Genomic DNA, 20,925 nt, shown 5'->3' with positions numbered 1-20,925 from the left:
AGTAGCAGTTTATTTTTTGTAAACCAAGGTTTAATGTATGTAGTGTATTCATAACCAGAGCATCAAGTTTAGAAGCTGGATTGGCTTTAACCAGTACATTAGTATCATCTGCAAAAGAAATGATAGGAATATCGGTAAAATGATAACTTAGATCATTTACATAGACAAGAAAAAGAAGTGGCCCTAAAACGCTACCTTGAGGAACTCCTACATTCATAAGTTTAGGTAGGGAATTATAAGACTCTAATATGTTGTTACTATTGACTCTAGTAACTTGAACTATCTGCCCAGGGTTGGTTTTCCCAGTGCATATGCATGTTTTACCTGTGCCCAGCTTAACTAGTTATAGTCTAGAGTTGAGATAGGGGAGTTAGTCATGACATCAATCACTGCCATGGCTGGACAATCCCTGATTAAAACACATGATCCATGCTACTTTTTCTACATGGCATGATAAGGCATACAGGCTTCGTTCGGCCTGAGATGCACTCAAGAGTCTGCCCTAACCCGGCCCCATCCCAACCCAGTAAACTTATTAGAATTAGAATAAGTTAGGTTAGAGTAAAATATATTTTTTTTCACAGTTTTCTGAAATCACCCGCAAACAATACTGGGATGGTTACTGGTTACTTACTTTTTGTCTATAGTCTCAAATGGCCTCGCTGTCAACGATAAATTAAGCTAAGTCACGTCTTACATGTAACTATTCTGTATTTAGGTAATACTCGTGCTCCCAAAATTAATTTAGTTTCAAAAAGTAAAATTATTTGCAGTTAAATATAGTCAACTCGTGTGAAAGGACTTCCAAACCATGTTGTTTTATTCATTATTTGCATCTGGCTGATTCATAATCATAAATGTGTCCCAGGATATAGAGTGGCTTAAATATTATGTTAAATGTACTTAAATATATAAACTGGTCCAAACAATAACTTACAAATTGCCGTATTAAAAAAATTATCTTTATTTGCCAATGCATCACAAATTCATTTATTTAATTCAACAAAACTAACAAATATTTAATTATTAACAGTGACAAAAAACGAACGAAGACTGAGAAAAAAAGTTTACCCTAGACATGTCAACCCTCAGAGGTGTTAGTTTATATAGTGTGGGTGTCTGTTCTGAATTTTAAGTTAATTGGTTGTTAACTGGTTAGCAATTAGTTGTCCAGGTGGAAGAGAGGTTGGGGGTCGGTCTTTCTCATTTTGACTTCAATTATAAACATGGCAAAGCTTGATCACGCCAGGTACATTACTATTGCCTCCACATTGAAAACACCCATCTTTAAATGTGATCACCACTCAAAATAATTTAGAGGCAGTGGTCTCATTATACAATTTTTGACAAGGGTATTAGCAACTATATTTAGCATAGCCTATCTTATTGATATCTTTTTTTAATTATCTTCTTATAACGTAGGAAAAATTACAGCAAGTTTTTAACAAAAAACATAGGTTTATTTCTTTGGAAGTTTCTGCATAACGAAACACTACACAGGACAAATGTTAGCTTCGCTTTTTATGCTCAAAGATGATTATTTCCTGCAAAGTTTCATTTGCACATTTCCACAAATATTATGCAACTTCTTCGTTTTTATATCAAGTTATATCCTTAATTTTATAAATATTTGGTGTTAGTAAAAGACATTGCACAGTACTACAAATATTTGCTTGTTTAGTTTATGCTTTTAAATTATTCACATTGTTGAAAAAAATACATAAAATCAGAATTTACTGTCTTGATTTTGGTGAATACGTCAACACAACTGCATTCTTCCCTCCAAGTTTAAGTGATGATGTTTGTCTGGAACAAAATTAAAATGTTTATGTCCTTACAATCTTTAGCTTAAAAAGTATTTACACAAATAATATATCAAACGTAACCATTGGCCAACACCTTTGTAATTTATTAGTGTTCACTTAATCCAATCCTTTTGTCTTACAGGCTGCAGGCTAGAGTACCGGGCAATGGTTCATAGTTACAAAAAATTTATATCCAGCAGATACAAGACAAGATAACCATTCCAGTATTTTACATGGCCCAGGAAACAAAGGTTTCAACCTGTGAAAAATTTGTCCAAAGCTGAATTTTTGCACAGTGGTAGAGTCGACTATGCTTAATAACATACCGAAAGTTTACCGCTGTAGACCTTGTGCGTATAACTAAAAATTTGCAGTTAAGTCCTAGATGACAGCGACTTGCAGCAGTTCATTAAAATGCTTCCCATTTTCGCACTTTTTACCGTAGACTCTCGATAGCTATATGAAAATAATCTTAAAGCACTACTACTCACATGTATAATGAATAAAGTTCTAAAAGTTAATATTAAAGGTAGGAAAAAAAATGTTAAATTAATGAAATAAGTTTTTTTACATCAGTCAAGGCAATAAAAAGACAATTCACTTAAACATAAAGGGTCTTACGCAAATATTTCTTTAACAAAAGTTGTTGTATAGTTCTTAAGCTTTACAGGGACATATCTCTCAAAAGTCTAGCTTAATTTATATGATCAGTAGAGACTCCCGAGCTTATCAATGTCGTCTACGCACTGCGACAGAGCCACAGCCGCAAGCGCTGTGGCCACTCTCACTCCCACGAAATCGAAGATTTTTAATCTTTGTAAAATTTGCTCCTAACTGAAATTTAAAACAGTGGTAACATTCAAGTTTTCTAGCAACATTTGAAATGTTTACCTCCGCAAACCTTGCGCGGAACACCGAAAACGAGAAGTTAAGTCCTAAATAATAATTTATTGACCACTCAACAATATGGCACTATAACGTAATTACTATAGTATACTTTCAGAATAGCAAACCAAAACTTACTCAAAACATTATTCTCAATGATTAAATTTAAAAATCTTTCACTACGGTTTACTAAATATGATATTTATTCAAAAATATTAGAAGAGTGGTGTTCTGAAAAAAAGGGCACAAATGAAAATACGCATTACAAAAACACGTAGAGCCCGATGTGAAAACATTAAATAAAAGTAGTTGCCAAGTTCTTAAACTTTAAATTAGTTTATTTGTTGAGAGCTTGGTAGAAAGTGTCTGACCGCTAAAGCGATCCGAGCCGCGTAGTGTATACTACTGCGAGGTTGTCGAAGTAGGCTCGGGTCGGGACGAATTTCGCTGTAAAGAAACAAAGGTTTTTATTACATGGAAAATTATCCCAAAGAAGAAACTTTGTACAGTTGTAGAATGAACGTTTCTTAGTAACATATCAAAAGTTTACCGATGCAAACCTTGTGCGTCACACCAAAAACGAGCAGTTAAGCCCAAAATGTCAATTTTTTGCAACGATCCACAATAATGGATATTGAAAATGCAGTTTATGGACAAGACTAACAATATGGAACCCAAAATAATCTAGAAACATTGCCCTATCTGAGGATAGTGATAACAAGTACAAAGTTTAAACATCTTTCTATAAATAGACAATTTAAATCATTAAAGTCAATGAATTCACTTTCATTCAATTTTTAGGAAATATAAATACATTTTACATAAACTTAAAGAGCCCAAAATGGAAATCGCTTTCAATGAACGTTGTTGAATATTTATTCTTATTTAAATTGGTATATTTTTTAAGTGTCTCATACAATTAGTCTGACCGCTGAAGCGATCCGAGCCGCGTAGTGTATACTACTGCGATGTTGTCGAAGTAGGCTCGGGTCGGGACGAATTTCGCTGTAAAGAAACAAAGGTTTTTATTACATGGAAAATTATCCCAAAGAAGAAACTTTGTACAGTTGTAGAATGAACGTTTCTTAGTAACATATCAAAAGTTTACCGATGCAAACCTTGTGCGTCACACCAAAAACGAGCAGTTAAGCCCAAAATGTCAATTTTTTGCAACGATCCACAATAATGGATATTGCAAATTCAGTTTATGGAGTAGACTAACAGTATGGAACCCAAAATAATCTAGAAACATTGCCCTATCTGATGATAGTGATAAAAAGTACAAAGTTTAAACATCTTTCTATAAAATAGACAATTTAAATCATTAAAGTCAATGAATTCACTTTCATTCAATTTTTAGGAAATATAAATACATTTTACATAATCTTAAAGAGCCCAAAATGGAAATCGCTTAGAGTAAACGTTGTTGCATATTTATTCATCTTTAAATTGGTATATTTTTTAAGTGTCTCATACAATTAGTCTGACCGCTGAAGCGATCCGAGCCGCGTAGTGTATACTACTGCGATGATGTCGAAGTAGGCTCGGGTCGGGACGAATTTCGCTGTAAAGAAACAAAGGTTTTTATTACATGGAAAATTATCCCAAAGAAGAAACTTTGTACAGTTGTAGAATGAACGTTTCTTAGTAACATATCAAAAGTTTACCGATGCAAACCTTGTGCGTCACACCAAAAACGAGCAGTTAAGCCCAAAATGTCAATTTTTTGCAACGATCCACAATAATGGATATTGCAAATTCAGTTTATGGAGTAGACTAACAGTATGGAACCCAAAATAATCTAGAAACATTGCCCTATCTGATGATAGTGATAAAAAGTACAAAGTTTAAACATCTTTCTATAAAATAGACAATTTAAATCATTAAAGTCAATGAATTCACTTTCATTCAATTTTTAGGAAATATAAATACATTTTACATAATCTTAAAGAGCCCAAAATGGAAATCGCTTAGAGTAAACGTTGTTGCATATTTATTCATCTTTAAATTGGTATATTTTTTAAGTGTCTCATACAATTAGTCTGACCGCTGAAGCGATCCGAGCCGCGTAGTGTATACTACTGCGATGTTGTCGAAGTAGGCTCGGGTCGGGACGAATTTCGCTGTAAAGAAACAAAGGTTTTTATTACATGGAAAATTATCCCAAAGAAGAAACTTTGTACAGTTGTAGAATGAACGTTTCTTAGTAACATATCAAAAGTTTACCGATGCAAACCTTGTGCGTCACACCAAAAACGAGCAGTTAAGCCCAAAATGTCAATTTTTTGCAACGATCCACAATAATGGATATTGCAAATTCAGTTTATGGAGTAGACTAACAGTATGGAACCCAAAATAATCTAGAAACATTGCCCTATCTGATGATAGTGATAAAAAGTACAAAGTTTAAACATCTTTCTATAAAATAGACAATTTAAATCATTAAAGTCAATGAATTCACTTTCATTCAATTTTTAGGAAATATAAATACATTTTACATAATCTTAAAGAGCCCAAAATGGAAATCGCTTAGAGTAAACGTTGTTGCATATTTATTCATCTTTAAATTGGTATATTTTTTAAGTGTCTCATACAATTAGTCTGACCGCTGAAGCGATCCGAGCCGCGTAGTGTATACTACTGCGATGTTGTCGAAGTAGGCTCGGGTCGGGACGAATTTCGCTGTAAAGAAACAAAGGTTTTTAATACATGAAAAATTATCCCAAAGAAGAAACTTTGTACAGTTGTAGAATGAACGTTTCTTAGTAACATATCAAAAGTTTACCAATGCAAACCTTGTGCGTCACACCAAAAACGAGCAGTTAAGCCCAAAGTGTCAATTTTTTGCATCGATCCACAATAATGGATATTGCAAATGCAGTTTATGGACTAGACTGACAGTATGGAACCCAAAATAATCTAGAAACATTGCCCTATTAGAGGATAGTAATAAAAAGTACACAGTTTTAACATCTTTATATAAAATAGACAATTTAAATCATTAAAGTTGAGAAATTCATTTTCATTCAATTTTACGGAAAAGTTAATACATCTTACAAAAATATAAAGAGCCCAAAATGGAAATCGCTTAGAGTAAACGTTGTTGCATATTTATTCTTCTTTAAATGGGTATCTTTAAGGGTCTCATACAATTTGTTTGACCCCTGAAGCTATCCGAGCCGTGTAGTGTGTACTACTGTGAGGTTGCCGAAGTCGGCTTGGGGTCGGAACGAATTTCGCTGTTAAGAAACATGGAAAATTATCCCAAAGCAGAAACTTTGTACAGTTGTAGAATAAAAGTTTCTTAGTAACATGTCAAAAGTTTACCGATGATCCCTTGTGATCACACCAATAACGAGCAGTTAAGTCCTAAATGATAATTTCCCAAACGATCCACAAAATTGTGTTTCGTAAATAATTTAATAACTCTATAAATACTTTTTTTTAAGTAGGCTCCCAGTATACAGCAAACTTGGTTTGTCCTCAAACGCCATATTACTACGGTAATAGGAATATGAAATAACTACAGGCAAGATTTTGTTCCGTTTACTATGGTGAAGCCAGAGCTAACCGAGAAATGACCGAACGTCCCGGAAAGTTGTGATATTTGACGATATTGCGCGAGTAGCACACCCGTACGTGACTACAGAGAATGGATAGTTTCCTTAACCGTTAGGATTTCTGGTACGAACACCCTCTCACAGGTAGGGTCATAAAATACGGTCAAACTCTTGCAAAAACATCCACCACCGCTCTTTGCCACTAGCAATCCAACGACGTCAGCTAGGCGCAGTAGGCCTACTCAAATACATTAACTTATTAAAAAAAAAGCTGAATATGTAATGCTACCTATACGTTTTACAACACAACTCGCGTTTTATTTATTTTCTGAAAAAAAAAAACCTATTATTATAGGAATTATGTTGTAAAAGTGAAGAAAAAAAACTCAGAGTACATTTACGATGTATCGTTTTATTCAATTTTTATGTAGTAAACTGATTTTAAAGAAGTAAATATATAATTTTTCATTTTGTCGAATACAGGCTACATTAAAATTTTGCATTGTTCTGATCTAAAATAAAACGATGTATCAGAAATAAAAAAAAATTTGTTGCTAAAAAAATAATTTTTAATAATAAAATTTTTGAAACATAATAAATCCATGCAGATATAAAACCAGAGGTCCTCTAGAGTTTTTCATTTACAAGTTCCAAGCAGAAATCGTTTATTGTTAATTTTATTGTATCAAAAAACATTCATATAAGAAAAAAATGCATATCTCATTACATGTAACATACACCCTCTCATATGAATTAGCTATGTTTTAAGTAATCCCTAAATAAGACCCAGTTGAATGAGTGTCGCAGTACGCAGTGTGTCGCAATGCCGCGCTGGAACGGCGGTGGCCGTGAGAGATCAGTACGGCCGCAGTACACTGCAACGCTCGGGACGCTTTAATGAGCCAACTAATTACGTTAGACTCTTTATAAATATACTGTATTAAAGCTAAAGGTATAACCAAAAACATTTATTTGGACATTTTTCGCAATGGATTCTTCAAATTGGTGTAAATAGTATTTTTATCTGAGTGGCAAAGATAAAAAATAATATGCTATGAATTAATCGCTTAATATCACATCTTTAATATTAACAATTTATGCTTTTTACAACATTAATGGCTGTATTAGAGTCTCAAGATTATTTTGGTAGTTTTATGGATAGTCTAAATTAAAAACTGTACAAATGGGTAGCATTTTAATGGACTGATGTAAGTCGCTGTCATCTAGGACTTAAATGCAAATTTTCGGTGATACGCACAAGGTCTACAGCGGTAAACTTTCGGTATGTTATTAAGCATAGTCAAATCTACAACTGTGCAAAAATTCAGCTTTGGACAAATTTTTCACAGGTTTGTGCCTTTTTAAGTCTTGGTTTCCTGGACTAAATAGTGAAATGTGTACCCGCACATTTTAGAATACCAGTTTATATATTACACAAGATGCAAAAACGCAATGCAATCATTGGACAACAACATTTCTTGCATTTCGGCTTGCGTTTGAAGTGAAGTATTTCAAAAACTTTGAAAGATGCGGATGTCATTTGTATTGAAAGCTACAAATTTCTTTTCATTGCGTGCACAGCGTTTTAGCTTGTTTAACATTCGCGAAGTTAAAGAAAATAACACTTTTGAATCGAATTATTGAGAATGTCACACGTGTTCATGATAAAACACGAATTATTATCAATTATTACCTATTCGTGCGGTTATACAAATTCAATTTGCAGTGTTGACCAAGTCTTGGCACCGTCTTACGGATTTCGCACTTTTTGTAATAGACTGTTGTTTTCTTGCGTTAGTTGCGTTTTGCTTCCTTTAGTTTCTTGCGTAGTTTAAGTACCCGGTCTAAGAAGAGAGTAAACAAAATCCATCCGGACGATTTTATCTGATAAAGATGATGTAACATGATCAGAAGCGTAGCTAAGGTGACTGCCGCCCGTGGCCAAAATTTAAAATGGCGTCCCCTCTTGGTTTAAAATGGAGGGGGGAGGGTCGCGAAACCGTCGCGGCGACACCCCCCCCCCCCCCCGCCCCCAAAACTGCACCGGTGCCACTGGCGTGGGCCATCCCTGCTACACCACTGAACGTGATAATTTGCTAGTGACACTTACACTGTCTTGCCCGCGTCTTCGAGGTAATCAACGCTGCGTGCATACACTTCAGCCTCGCGGGGCACGTCTCGGAAAACGGACAGATCTGCGTCGACACTCGTGCTCCCCCAGTTCACCGCGACCAAGAAGCTTGCACTTCCTTGCTTGGACCTTCGAACACACGATCACGTGACATTTGAAGCTAATGCATGTCGTCTCGCCAGTTCGGCGGAACCATCCCCCCACATGGCGCGGCGCAGCACAAGATCGCAGCCTTCTGGTGTACGATGATCTCGTGTGTAGTCTGTCTCACACTTAAGACTGCAGTACAGAGTAAATGGCGAACGCTGTTGCCACATTTCACACTACCCGGCCACATTCGTACTACCTGTTAATATTGAACGTCTTATTTTGTATACCATCCTTAATCATAGTAAGTTTTACTATTTTTAATGTTACTATTCCTTGATTTTTCCAAGACCATAAAATAGTGTTCTACTGACAGTATTATTATACAGTTGAAGTCATTCTCTGTCAAAAAAAAAAATATTTAAATGCTAAACATCAATTTTTATTTCACAGGAGAAACTATTTGTAACAGTCAGCCACTACTGATAACAAGGCATTCTTTAAAAGTATATGCCATGCTGGAAAGCGCCAAAAGTTTTAAAACTAAAATATATATACAAACTGTTACAAAAACCGTTCAAACCAAGATGGTATCTTTCAATTATTTCTCCTTAAAAATAAAAATAAATATTAGAAGATAATGCTCTTTATGAAAAACAAGAAAATGTATTTCCACAAGCCTCATTTTAATTTAAAAAAATTGATTTAATTTAAAAAATATAAATTTTTTTAGATATCTCAAAAAAAAAATCTTTAGGTACGTTAGAAGGTTGTTTCTGAAACTTGCGCTCAATAGCGTACATCTGGCAACAACGCCGAAAAAAGGACAGGAAACTCAAGTCGTCCAACTTGTCAAACAAACATGGCTGCGCTAGTGACGTTTTCGGTGACGTCATAACCCTCCAACTTTATCGGACACAACATACAGGAAAAAGTTGGAAGCGAAAAATGGTTGTCTGTAAAGTCGGTTTACGGACGATGGTTTAACGTGACAACGTCATAACAAAACATTGATGAAATTATTGCATACTTTTATGAATAAAATTGAATCATTTTTATTGAATTATCACTTTTGTATGGATACAAAGAAGGAGTGAAATGAAATCTACAATTTCATTGATAAATTTACTTTAATTTGCACTCATTAATTCAAATATGTTTATTACTTTAACTAAGAGATTATTTTAATTATAACTTTTATACATGTTTGCCATTTAACTTCTTCCAATCTGTGTTATTCTGTTAAGGATAGGACGATGATAGGAAAAGTAGGAAACGAATGGGAGTGTTTCAAGTTTAATGTGCCTCGAAAAAAGTCAAATCGATGGTTGTTCCAATCGAGTGGGAAGAGAGAGATATAGATGCGGCGCAAGCGTACAATGAGCGTAACGGGACACGGCATAACGGGACAATGTGCGTTACGGGACACTTTTTTCGTGCGTGCAGCCGGCGTTCAACGATTTATTAGACGTTGTCACGTCAAAAAAATGCCGACAGTGCGACAGGGTCTAGACGTCGGAAAGAGAGAGAGAGCTACCTGGTGAAGCAGAGGACGGACCCTTGCAGCACCCGGATGTCTGTGGCGCCCTCCTTCACGGCGGGGGAGCTGCGCGCCTTCACCAGCGCCCGGTACACGCCCAGGTGGCTCCGGTCGACTCCCGCCTGCGCTCGCGCGTTCACCGTCACGTGGTTCCCGTTCACGGGCAGCCACGGCCTGTCCGCGCCCGTGAAACCTGCGCAAAACAACCCAGGTAACCAATCATAAAAATCTGTCTGTGTAATTGGGACGTCCTCTCAGCAATATTTGAGCACAAAATCAAGGGAATGGAATTTGAAACAATTAGAAATTAGTTCAGTTTATAGTTTTTTTTTTTTTTTTTTTTTTTTTTTTTTTTTTTTTTTTTTTTTTAGCTGCTCAGTAATGTTATGGCATATCAGAACAAGATTAGGTACTCTTGACATAAAATGGAACGTAATTTTTTCTTTTCTTCCTGGTACGGTTTTCTTTTATTTCTTTTACTTTGGAAACTAATCCTACCGTGAAAATACAGAAATACTAAATTATTCAAACCAATTACTGTTCCATCAAGTACGGCCATATGCAAAAAAAATAAAAATAAACGAGCTCCCATCACGGAAGCCAGCTCGGCAGATTATTATTTTCCGCCCAAAACGGTTTCTTTGGGTAGCCTGACTTGTTGCAAGGGATTTTAATTCGTATCAGACAAATGTCGCCACTTTTCTGAGAAAATCCGCCTTTGGAGGAGCCGAGCGGCGAACCCGGGTCCTACAAGTCACAAGTCAAAACGCTCTATACTCCAAAAGCCAAGAAGGTAGAGCAACGCAATCACTCAGTCGAGGTTGATCTGGAAGCAATGACGGACATGCGCCAATACGTCACTGCTGGGTAATTTTATGTCACAGAAATCCAAGAACCGTATGTACGGAACACAGAAAACCGGTCAAGAAAATACGGGATTCCAAGAAAGGAACTAAGTCAGTAAAATAGGCACATAAAATCAACTGAACTATAAGTCATATATAGTCTCATTAAATTTTATGCCATTTTTTTTTATATTTTAATATTGAAAACAGGAATTCTTTAAGGCGCGGATTTTCAAAGAACATGGTATAGAGACTCGCGCAATTTCGGGGTATTACTTAAGAAATGGACACAATACAAAACCAGGTGTATAAAAAATTGCAGTCATAATAAAGCTGTTTAAGAATTATATTTACCCCATCACACATTAGTTTACATAAATTAGATTTATTTTTCCCTTTGAGAATAATTTAAATTTCGAACGAATACAACCAACGACTTGGCGATGGATTTACCTACATTATCACATCGAGTGATTTTAAAATACAATTACAGTTGATAACTCAAAACGACAGCAGTGGTCTGATTGGCTTAAATTTTCATTCTCGTAGGAAAACTTCCAACAGCAATTCGTTCGAACACGACCGATTACCAAAACTTCCGTGAAACCAGGCCGACGCTCTGCAGAACGTTCCACAGAACCTGATGGCGTGGAAACTTCAGTCGTGGCACAGGGACTCTGGGGTCGCTCGTCGGACCTAACAGGTGGTCCTGCGGTGGTCACGCCTATGCCCTAGGAGGACCAACCCGCGTGCTTGTCGGCGCTCCACTGCATGGGCGTCCTGGCCGGGTCGCGGCTGTGCTCCGCGTAGCGGGCGGGCCCGGCCAGCAGCCCCGGGGGATCCACGGTCTGCTCCCAGCTGACGGGCGTGTCCTCCATGCCCAGCTCCTCGCCGTAGTAGGTGACGGCGGTGCCCGGCAGCAGCAGCAGGATCATGTTGAGCCCGTCCACCAACCCAGGGCCAAGCCGGCTGGCCACGCGCGGCTTGTCGTGGTTGCCCATCTGCGACACCGCCACGTCCCTGTTCCACGACCAGGTCTCTTATCCTTTCCCGGCCACAGCCACCAACTACTTCTCTGCTCCCAGTTTGAGGCCTCGACCATGGAAACAATGGTGCGCCCGACCGCCTACCTGGACACACACGCGGTGTGCAGAGCTTCTGGTAAAACCACGCCATTTCAGAACTTGTTTTCGGGCATGTAAAATTCCGGTACAGATCCTTGAAAGCACTCAAGAGACTTGCATTACACCATATAATGTCATGACCACCACCCAAATCTCATAAATGCCCTACGCACGACGGTAAATACTGCGCGCCAGTTCAGAGGCGACACCCCACTAGAAGCACCAGCGAGCGTCGCGCTTATCATCCCGCCTCACCAACACAAATTCACCCCTGACTTGGCGGATCAGTTAAGATGGCTGCAACAAGTCATGCCGAAACGTCGGGCACACCATCATTTCCATGTAAGTGGACTCAACCTTTAAGCCAAGATATAAGTTTATTACTTATGGACAGCGCTTTCGCCAACAATTACAAAATAATGTATCCTTCTTAATTGTTCCAATATCAGCTTTATCTCGAAAATATCTCCCAAGTAGTGATAATTGAGGTTCTGACATTGTAAAGGAGGAAAATGCCATATTTCACCACATTTTCATTTCCCCAGGAAAATAAGGATCTACTGGAGATGCGAAAGTGAACATGAACCAAAAGTACCACAAATTTTATCATAATACAACCAAATAAGTCAGTGGTAGTGTATTTCATTGGTTCACACTGAAAAACGATGTGAATCCCGACTCCCATATGGAGGTCGACTGAAAACGACGTCATTGCAGATGGACTACTCAGGCAGCGGCGCACTCCAAGAAATTTTGGAGGAGGAAATGGCCTTGGCCTACCAAATAGGAAATAACACATCCATCAAGGTTCCAGTAAGCTTGTTGTGAGAAGCCAACAAGACCGCAGCAAGCTTACGTTAAAATTCCCTTTCAATGTAAAACTCTTCAAGTCAAGTGCAAGGATTTTAGTAAGCTACTTAAGATTTTACAAACCTTGGTGGAACACGTTTAAGTCTGCAAGTCAAAGGCAAGGTTAGCCTAAAGCTGACATTTAGCTATCTATGTTTGATCGGAAATGTACCAGCTTTCATCTGGAGTTATTTTGGGAATCTATGAAAAACTAAAATTAGGGCACCTGGATTGAAATGTAATATTCCCACAAACGTATTGTTTTACATACACCTCATAGATGTATTGTTAACTTACAAAAACAATGTTACGTTTCTGCAACAATGCAGAAATATATCTTAAACTAAGGTGCTGTATGGGTAGTGCCAAATCTAACTTGGTTATAACAGGTGCTTTCACTGCATATAATTCCCACATGCACCTGCTGAAATTCTACACGATTCGGCAGAGATAAAATAAAAGCAACATTGTAACAGCAACACTTTGCCAAACAAATATATGTAAGTGCTAAGCAGCTGCGATTAACAATAATTTAAAGGGCATGCATTTTGTGTAATTGTTTCGTTTATATTTATAACCGATTCATCAGACTGTTCGTGAGTCTTCTTGGGCTATAACCTCCTTTACTAGATTACTGTTACTATGATGTTACTTTAATTACAATTGTTTGATATGAAGAATATATTTTAAAAAATTATAAAATAACAAGAACTTTCTAAGGGACCAGCATCAAAATTGCACGAAAACAGAAATTAACATGTTTCTTACCACCCAGTTTGGCCACTTCCCTTGCGGCACATTCTTCAAGTACAGTTCGATCTTAGCCTTCACATCGTCTGCCGTGGATTCTTTTTTTACTTCGTCGATAAAAACAAAGTTAAACGGGTAGTCCGCCAAAGGTTGATCCTCGTTGCCATAGAACTCGACAGTTTTTGGCACAGTATCATACACCTCGACCATCAAGAGTCTGTAAACATAAAATAAATAAATAAATTCAAAACTCTTGGACTATGTCTAGCGCTAGTGGAGATACTTATTTACTAACAGTATAGGCATATTTTATATTCATTGTGACATTTCATTACCCCAAGTTAATGGCATCATACATATTCGAACACGTGGTCTAGACCTACACAGTTGCGTGCTGCTATGAACTCACTAATTACTTTTTTTCATTGTAAGCCCAGCTTAATACATAATTGGTAAATAGTCTCCGCCACTGTGTCTTGCACTGGAGGCTAATCTACACAAGACGCTTTAGAAGACTGTGATGTTGGCGGAGCTCAGCGTAAAAGATTTGTTACTTGTTTACCTCGCTTATCTGGTGGTTACGAATTTACACACAGTCGAGGATGGTTCGCAACACAAAAATATAGTTTAAAAAACTAAATAAACATGCTTTTAAAGATTATCAAACTAAAAAGTAAAAAATAATTTTAAAATTTAATTTATGACAATAGTATATAAGCAATACTAGTATAAATGAGAAAAAAGCTTGAGGCGCTTTGTGCCATATTTTTTGTATATTAAGCGCCCCATGCTTTTTTCTCATTTATACTAGTATTGCTTATATACTATTGTCATAAATTAAATTTTAAAATTATTTTTTACTTTTTAGTTTGATAATCTTTAAAAGCATGTTTCTTTAGTTTTTTAAACTATATTTATTTTTAACTTTTTAGTTTGATATTCTTTAAAAGCATGTTTTTTTAGTTTTTTAAACTATATTTATGTATAATTATCATAGGGAAATGAGTTACCGACACTACCTATTACCATCTGAGATAACTATTTGGAGTTGCAACGTCACAAAGAAATGGTAAAGTCTCTCCGAATCATTTACAGTTAGATGTATGGATATAATCTTAGAATTTACCGAAAAAAAAAAAAAAAAAAAAAAACATTTTTTTTTTCGGCGTGGTTAAGCAAGCTGAAAGGCTAGCACAGAGGAAGGAACAATTGAAACTGGTAAAAGTATGTGCTTTGCAAGAAAAGAAAACTTAGTCGAAAGAGTTACAGACGGACAGACAAACATATACAGTACACTCCCTATTTAACGCGGTTGTCGGGGGACATAACTTTTACCCGCGTTGTTGCATAACCGCGATGTTTCGATGTGACCAAGGTCAAAAGTCATAAAACACCGCCTGTGTTCTAATAGGTCGGCAAGCACGCACAGTATAGACGGCCCGCCTTTGTGCGGACTTTGCATCCGCAGTTTTCACTAAACGCGGGTGAAAAAATAAAAATAATAAATTTTAAAGATAAATATTAAATGTTGAATTGTTTTTATTTTTCCGCGTGCCGCGCACAGTTTGTCGCACGGCCTACGAGCGCGCCACACGCCGCCATACACACGTGCGGCACACAAGCTGCTGCCAGTCTCGTGGTGTCAGCCACAGTATCTGCTTCGTCTGAGTGTCCGTAACAAAGTAAGGGCAGTGTGTGCGGTTACACACGATTCTGTGGTCAAAGTCTTCTAAATAGAAAGGCCACAGTAATACTTCAAACCGAATATGAATCGCAAAGTACCGAGTTTGATTGACAAAATAAAAATTCTAGATTTACGTACTTACAGATAGCGTGTCTTTTGCAGAAGTATGCAGCAGATACGTGAAAAACGATTCTAGCATTCGTACAATATAAAATAAAGAATCGTCTATCGTGTAAAGTGGCTAATCTTTGTTATCCATGCTTACATTAAATTATAAATGGTCACATGTGGGATACAAAAATTGCGCCAAAATAATTTTAGCGCAATAAGTGGCGCCGTATTAAAAAGTCTGTTAAACGTTGTCTTTACTTATTCCATCAAACGCTGTGTCGAGTTGCTGAGTGTGTGTGGCTCGGATCGGCAAGTGTTATATTCCCTAGCCTCTGGTTAAAGGTCGGGAGTCCGCTACACATAAACATATCCGGGGCTTGTTTACTACCTCACGGCAAAAGTGGTACAGTATGGTTCACGTAAGTATTGGACCACTGGGAATTCCTCGGCAAAGATTAAAAATACGCTAGCTGATTTACTTTACTATTTAATGTTAAAACATTATACCAAAGTAAAAAGATGAACGTGTATAATACAACGAATAATATTACGTATGTAGGTTCAAGTTATAACAAAACATTTATATGTCTCCGCTTGTCAACACACGTGACCACGAGAAGTGTGCCGACGGAAATGAGTGAACTACTCAAGGTCACCAGAAATTTTATTTTTTTCCTAGCCTAAGTTAATTCTAAGTGTGTAGGGGAGGGTCCAGGTTAGGGGAGGACCTAAGTGTGTCTCAGGCCGAAGCCTATACACTCTACCATGCGGGTTTTTAACCATGCAGGACAAGGGCGCGTGCATCGTGTGCTATTGGGGTTTACTGGCCAGCCATGGCTGCAATTGGCGCCATGACTGACGCCCCATTGGTCGCCTAGCTTAAAAGCTAGCTAATGTGACCCAGGTAAAACCTGCATAGACACAGGGAAAACCCTGGGCCGGTTCATGCGGGGATCAATTAACATGCATTAAGCAAGCAGGTAACTACTGGACAAGAGGAAGAAGGGTCCAGGTAAGAAGAGTTGGAGGGGCTGAAAAATCAACCATGCTGGAGTTGGGTGCTTGGGCCTTGCGGCCCGCATTTAAAGGTTGGGAACTCCTGGGTTATTATTAACCAGGGGCGCAAGCACCCCCAGGGGCGGGCGACTTCACTCGTCAGCCCAGCCACAGCTGCCCAGGCAGCCACAGTTAAAACAGAAGTGGGCAGACGAGCCAGTAAACCGGCTCGAACTGCTGGCTCTCGGAGCGAAAGGCAGCCTGACATTGCACCATCTTCATCTTCCTTCTTCCAGTCAACAGCCAACGACCTTTCAAGCCAGGGTGGGGGTAAGTCGTTCAGGCGAATGAAGTATCTTGCGAGTCGGACCCTCTTGCCCCCCAAATTCCCGGGTCGGTTGAAGGTCGCGCCGCCCAGGCTACCACTGGCTCCAACAGGGCCCCAACTTGAAGGCGCCGCCATCTCTTCCTTCAGAATTCCGATGCTGTTCAGTTCCGTTGCGCGCGCGGCAGTCCACAGCTCCGCAAGTTCCAGCCCGCAGTTCGTCTACACTTCGCTACTAAGGCACATCGAGCTCCCCTGCGGTGCCTTCGCCGACGAAGCTGCTTTCTGCCGCGCGCCGAGCTACATTCAGGCTACCTTTCTCCCCGACAGCCGTGATAACGACTCCAAGGTCACCAGACTTCCCCCCTTTCGGCTTAATCGCCCCTCTCATCTCTGGCGCTTATATTCCACTCCTCCCGTCTACCCGGGTGTCTTGGTCGCATATTCTCGGCTCGCCTCTCCCCTCCCAGCGCTTGCCGTCAACCAAACCTATCCAAAATCAATCCCCAGCCGAGTCACGCTGGATAATGTCGCTGGACGGTGGGCTTAATCGGGTCCCCTGTCCGATGCTTTATTTGTGGGTTAAAAAAAATGTTAAGAACTAGTGTTTCAGAAAATAACACTGGGCTGGATTGGACCATAATTTGAAAACACTACAAGATAGAGGAATAATTTACGGAGATATCTTGTTAAGAATTTCACTGCGGACATTTTCTACGCCTAGGCTTTTTTCTGCCCGTTGCTTAGTTTGTTAGTGACAACGCAAAATTATCCTAATCGGCTGTCAACCATTTATTGCATTATTATTACAGTAGAACCTCGTTAATCCGTGACGCGCTAATTCGGGAATCGGATAATCCGGGACGATTTAAAAGTGCAGAAAAAAAAAAGAGAAGTAAATATTGTCAGCGCCTAAAATTAACGTCACGCGGGCCGGCGGCCGGCAAACACTGCAAGCCTTCGCATGGGCCGCCAAACTCTGCAACGAAGTTTGTACCGACTCTTTGTGTCGCCCCCCTTTCAGCTGTCACATTTGTCACTCTTTAAACTTGAGGGGGATGTCCTGACTTCTGCTTCCCGTCTCCCTTTGTTTGTTTCCACCCGCCAACGCACGGCAGGCGCCTGGCGAGTGACGTGTCTGGCTGGCATTCGGCTGGACGAAGTTTTGATGAGGGGGGAAGGGGGGGGGGGGGGGGGCTACCCAAAATTTATGTGTGCAAGTTCAGCACGATCTTATCTTTCTCTCTTCGGCTGTTGTAAATGACCGTGAACTAATGGCTAGGCAGTGCCGTATTTTTTTAAGCCGAGACTAATTCGAAGACGGCCCTTACCGTGAACGGATTATCCGTGTTTATTACTTTTTTTTTTACAGGATTTTAATTATCCGGGCATCGGCGGGTCCCAATTAACACGAATAATGGAGAGTTTACTATTTTTTATCCATCTGCTGCCAAGGCGCAGTAAGCCTCGGTAGATGTTACGTCACATGACCTTGGCCTTAACCCAGCTGCACGCCGGTGTCTGAGAAGCTTGACAAGACCTTCCGGGCTTTTAATCGCTAGTCCGTGAAATTCGGTAATCCGTGATTATCTCGGTCCCGACCATCACGAATTAACGAGGTTCTACTGTTGTTATTATTATTATTATTATTCATTTATGATTGGGGGACATGGTTTGACCCGCGATATACCCGATTCCGCGATCTATCGGGGCGCGGTATACCGGGAGTTTACTGTAGGTGAAGCTAATATAAAGCATGTAAAAAAGTGATGAATTATGTTTACATTTGGAGATGATTTCGCATTTAGCACTAAAGGATGTTCACACTATTGTTTGTTTACTCATCGAGTTTACTCAATAGGAAGCTTTTACGAAGAAATTAATGTGTTATGGGGTCGATTAGAGTTCGTACGTATGTGCAAAAGAAGCGTTCAATGATATCCGATTTCCAATTTTTTTTAAATCCATAAATTGCACAATACTGTCGTGTTTCGCGATAGTACATAAATTATAATATCGTTCCGGTTGACGTTTTTTTTAATGAACTTTTTTAAAAAAAAAGGCGGCAACTCACTGCTACAGTAAATCCATCAGATAGCATTGTCGGCAACAAGGGTCACACGGGTCAAGAGAGATAGACTGCCCGAATGCAGCAAACACTTAAGGCTGGGTTTATTAACTTCGCAACGAACGCAAGAAAATAACAGTCGTTCATGAAGAACGTAATTTGCAAGACTTCACCAAACCTAGGCATAACTTCAATACATAGAACATATTTCCACCCAGGGCTTTTTTTATCATTCATATTTTAAAAAAATTGACAAAAAACATTTATTTAATTTTTTTTCTTCCAAGTTTAATAAGTATAGACATGGTGTGTATAATCAAAAGAGCATCGTGGTTTTCTATGCACATGACGTCTGCGTCTTTGAAAGCTGTCGGAACACTTCTCTTGAAATATGGCCGAAGAAAACGCAAGAAAGTTGGAAGTTTAACATAAATGCCTTGCGTAGTTCATGAACAGGTAATCTTACTACGCGATCGCTGAACATTTTGCAGGTTGCGTTTCTTGTATAGTTAATGAACCCGGCCTCAGTGGAGGAGCTAGACTTTGCGGGGCCCTGATATTCTGAAGATAGGGCCTTTCCGGGGGGGCATTCACGTGGTGAGGTAAAGAATAGTCTTCTAATAAAAATGGAGAAAAATTTCACAAGCAAAACTCTTGAAAAATATGTTTTTAAGCTACCCCAGTTCTTAAAATTCGACGATTGAAAATTTGTGTTTCTTCTATAGAAAAATTAAACCACGGTTAGTTTTATTAATACACGAAATAATGCAAACTCAATTGAAATAGAAAGGCGGGTACTTAGAATCATATGCGAATAAAAATTCTTTTCCTTTTCTCCGCCTCGTCAGAGGTGTATCTGTGTTAGTGAGGCGCGATGATAAGCGCGACGCTCGCTGGTGCTTTTAGCGCGGTATAGCCTCTAAGCGCAAGGCTGTGACTGGCGCGCAGTCTTCTCATCGTCACATGATAAATGTGAAATTTGAGCGGTGATAGTAACATTATATAGCAGAAAAATGAAGATAAAGGTGTAATGCAAGTCCCTTAAGTGCTTTCAAGAATCTATACTGGTTGTTTTACGCCAAAATATTACTCTGAAAACATGCGTTTTAGCCATTCTAACTCTTCTAAAAATAGGGTTTATAAACTTAATCCGAAATCAAAAGTACTTTTTGGCCCTAGGGCGAACTCTTAAATGCTTTTCGTAAACAGACCACACTCGGATATCTTGAGTACTTTTGAAATCGCGTTGGTTTCCCTTGAAGCTCTGCGCACCGTGTGCGTGCCCAGGTTAGGCGGGGGCACGGAAACACCAGGCAGACGAGGACCACGACCACGACGGCGGCATGGCGAGGGGGGCCCGCGCCTGTACCTGCGGACGAGGTCCGTGCGCGCGGAGTGCAGGTCCAGCAGGCGGCGCAACTCGGCCAACACGTCCTTCGCCTCAGGCAGGTTGTGGGTGCGCGCGTGCCGCAGGCTGCCGTACCCCGGCTCCCCGGGGTCCCCGGGGTCCTCGGACAGAGGCTCGTCCCGCAGCTGCTCGTCCTCGAACAGGTGCGCGACGGCATCCGCGCGGAATCCGTCCACGCCCAGGTCCAGCCAGAACTGCGCCGCCGCCTGCCCGGGGCCCGGGCGGGGGGAAACAGGGAGACACAGACCTGAGACTTTGAATATATCAGAGGTGCCCACCCCCCCCCCCCCCGCCCCCCCAAACGCTGTGACTCACCCCCCCCCCCCTAACCTAATGATGCGCCCCCCCCCAACGAAAATTTTTATGCCATTTTCTCAATGATTTACTCAATTATTTTATAATATTAATACTTTTTTAGTATTATATTTTATCACATTTTGCATTAATTAAAACTGATTTTCTAATAATAATAATTTTGGTCATATCAGGTAATATTTCCATCCCGAACCGACAGATGCCAAACTGCTTTTTTTTTTGAGGAAAGTGCGGGGTTGCCAATTTGACTTACAAGATCCCTTTCAATTATCAAAGCACCAGAAACGTACTTTCACATTAGAAGCTATAATTATGTAAATAATATATATTTTTTTTCTCGTCTTTTAACCACCCCCTTCCCCCCTGAAATTTTAATACGCAGTCTGCGTCGTTACCATCCCTTGTGGGCACCCCTGAATATATAATATACTGTATAGAAGTC

General features: G+C 39.4%; 1 protein-coding gene across 11 annotated transcripts in view; it reads right to left on the bottom strand.

Moving 5' to 3' along the window:
- Positions 1-946: 946 nt before the first annotated feature.
- Positions 947-20,925, bottom strand: part of LOC134535965 (maltase 1-like) — a 41,441-nt gene continuing 21,462 nt past the window's right edge. For 3 of the 11 annotated variants that reach the window (XM_063375419.1, XM_063375422.1, XM_063375428.1), the window contains 6 exons: positions 20,130-20,374; positions 13,595-13,793; positions 11,599-11,854; positions 10,006-10,201; positions 8,361-8,510; positions 947-1,806 (listed from right to left, as the gene is read on the bottom strand). In XM_063375419.1, the coding sequence (XP_063231489.1) occupies positions 1,734-1,806; positions 8,361-8,510; positions 10,006-10,201; positions 11,599-11,854; positions 13,595-13,793; positions 20,130-20,374 (1,119 nt within the window). In that variant the 3' untranslated portion in view covers positions 947-1,733. Of the gene's footprint in view, positions 1,807-3,607; positions 5,373-8,360; positions 8,511-10,005; positions 10,202-11,598; positions 11,874-13,594; positions 13,794-20,129; positions 20,416-20,925 lie in introns of those variants that run through there. The other 8 variants (XM_063375418.1, XM_063375420.1, XM_063375423.1 and 5 more) reach the window with 6 other exon arrangements.

This window comes from Bacillus rossius, chromosome 10 (assembly GCF_032445375.1).
Source record: "Bacillus rossius redtenbacheri isolate Brsri chromosome 10, Brsri_v3, whole genome shotgun sequence".
Lineage (NCBI taxonomy): Eukaryota > Metazoa > Arthropoda > Insecta > Phasmatodea > Bacillidae > Bacillus > Bacillus rossius.
This window is presented reverse-complemented; position numbering and strand designations above follow the sequence as displayed.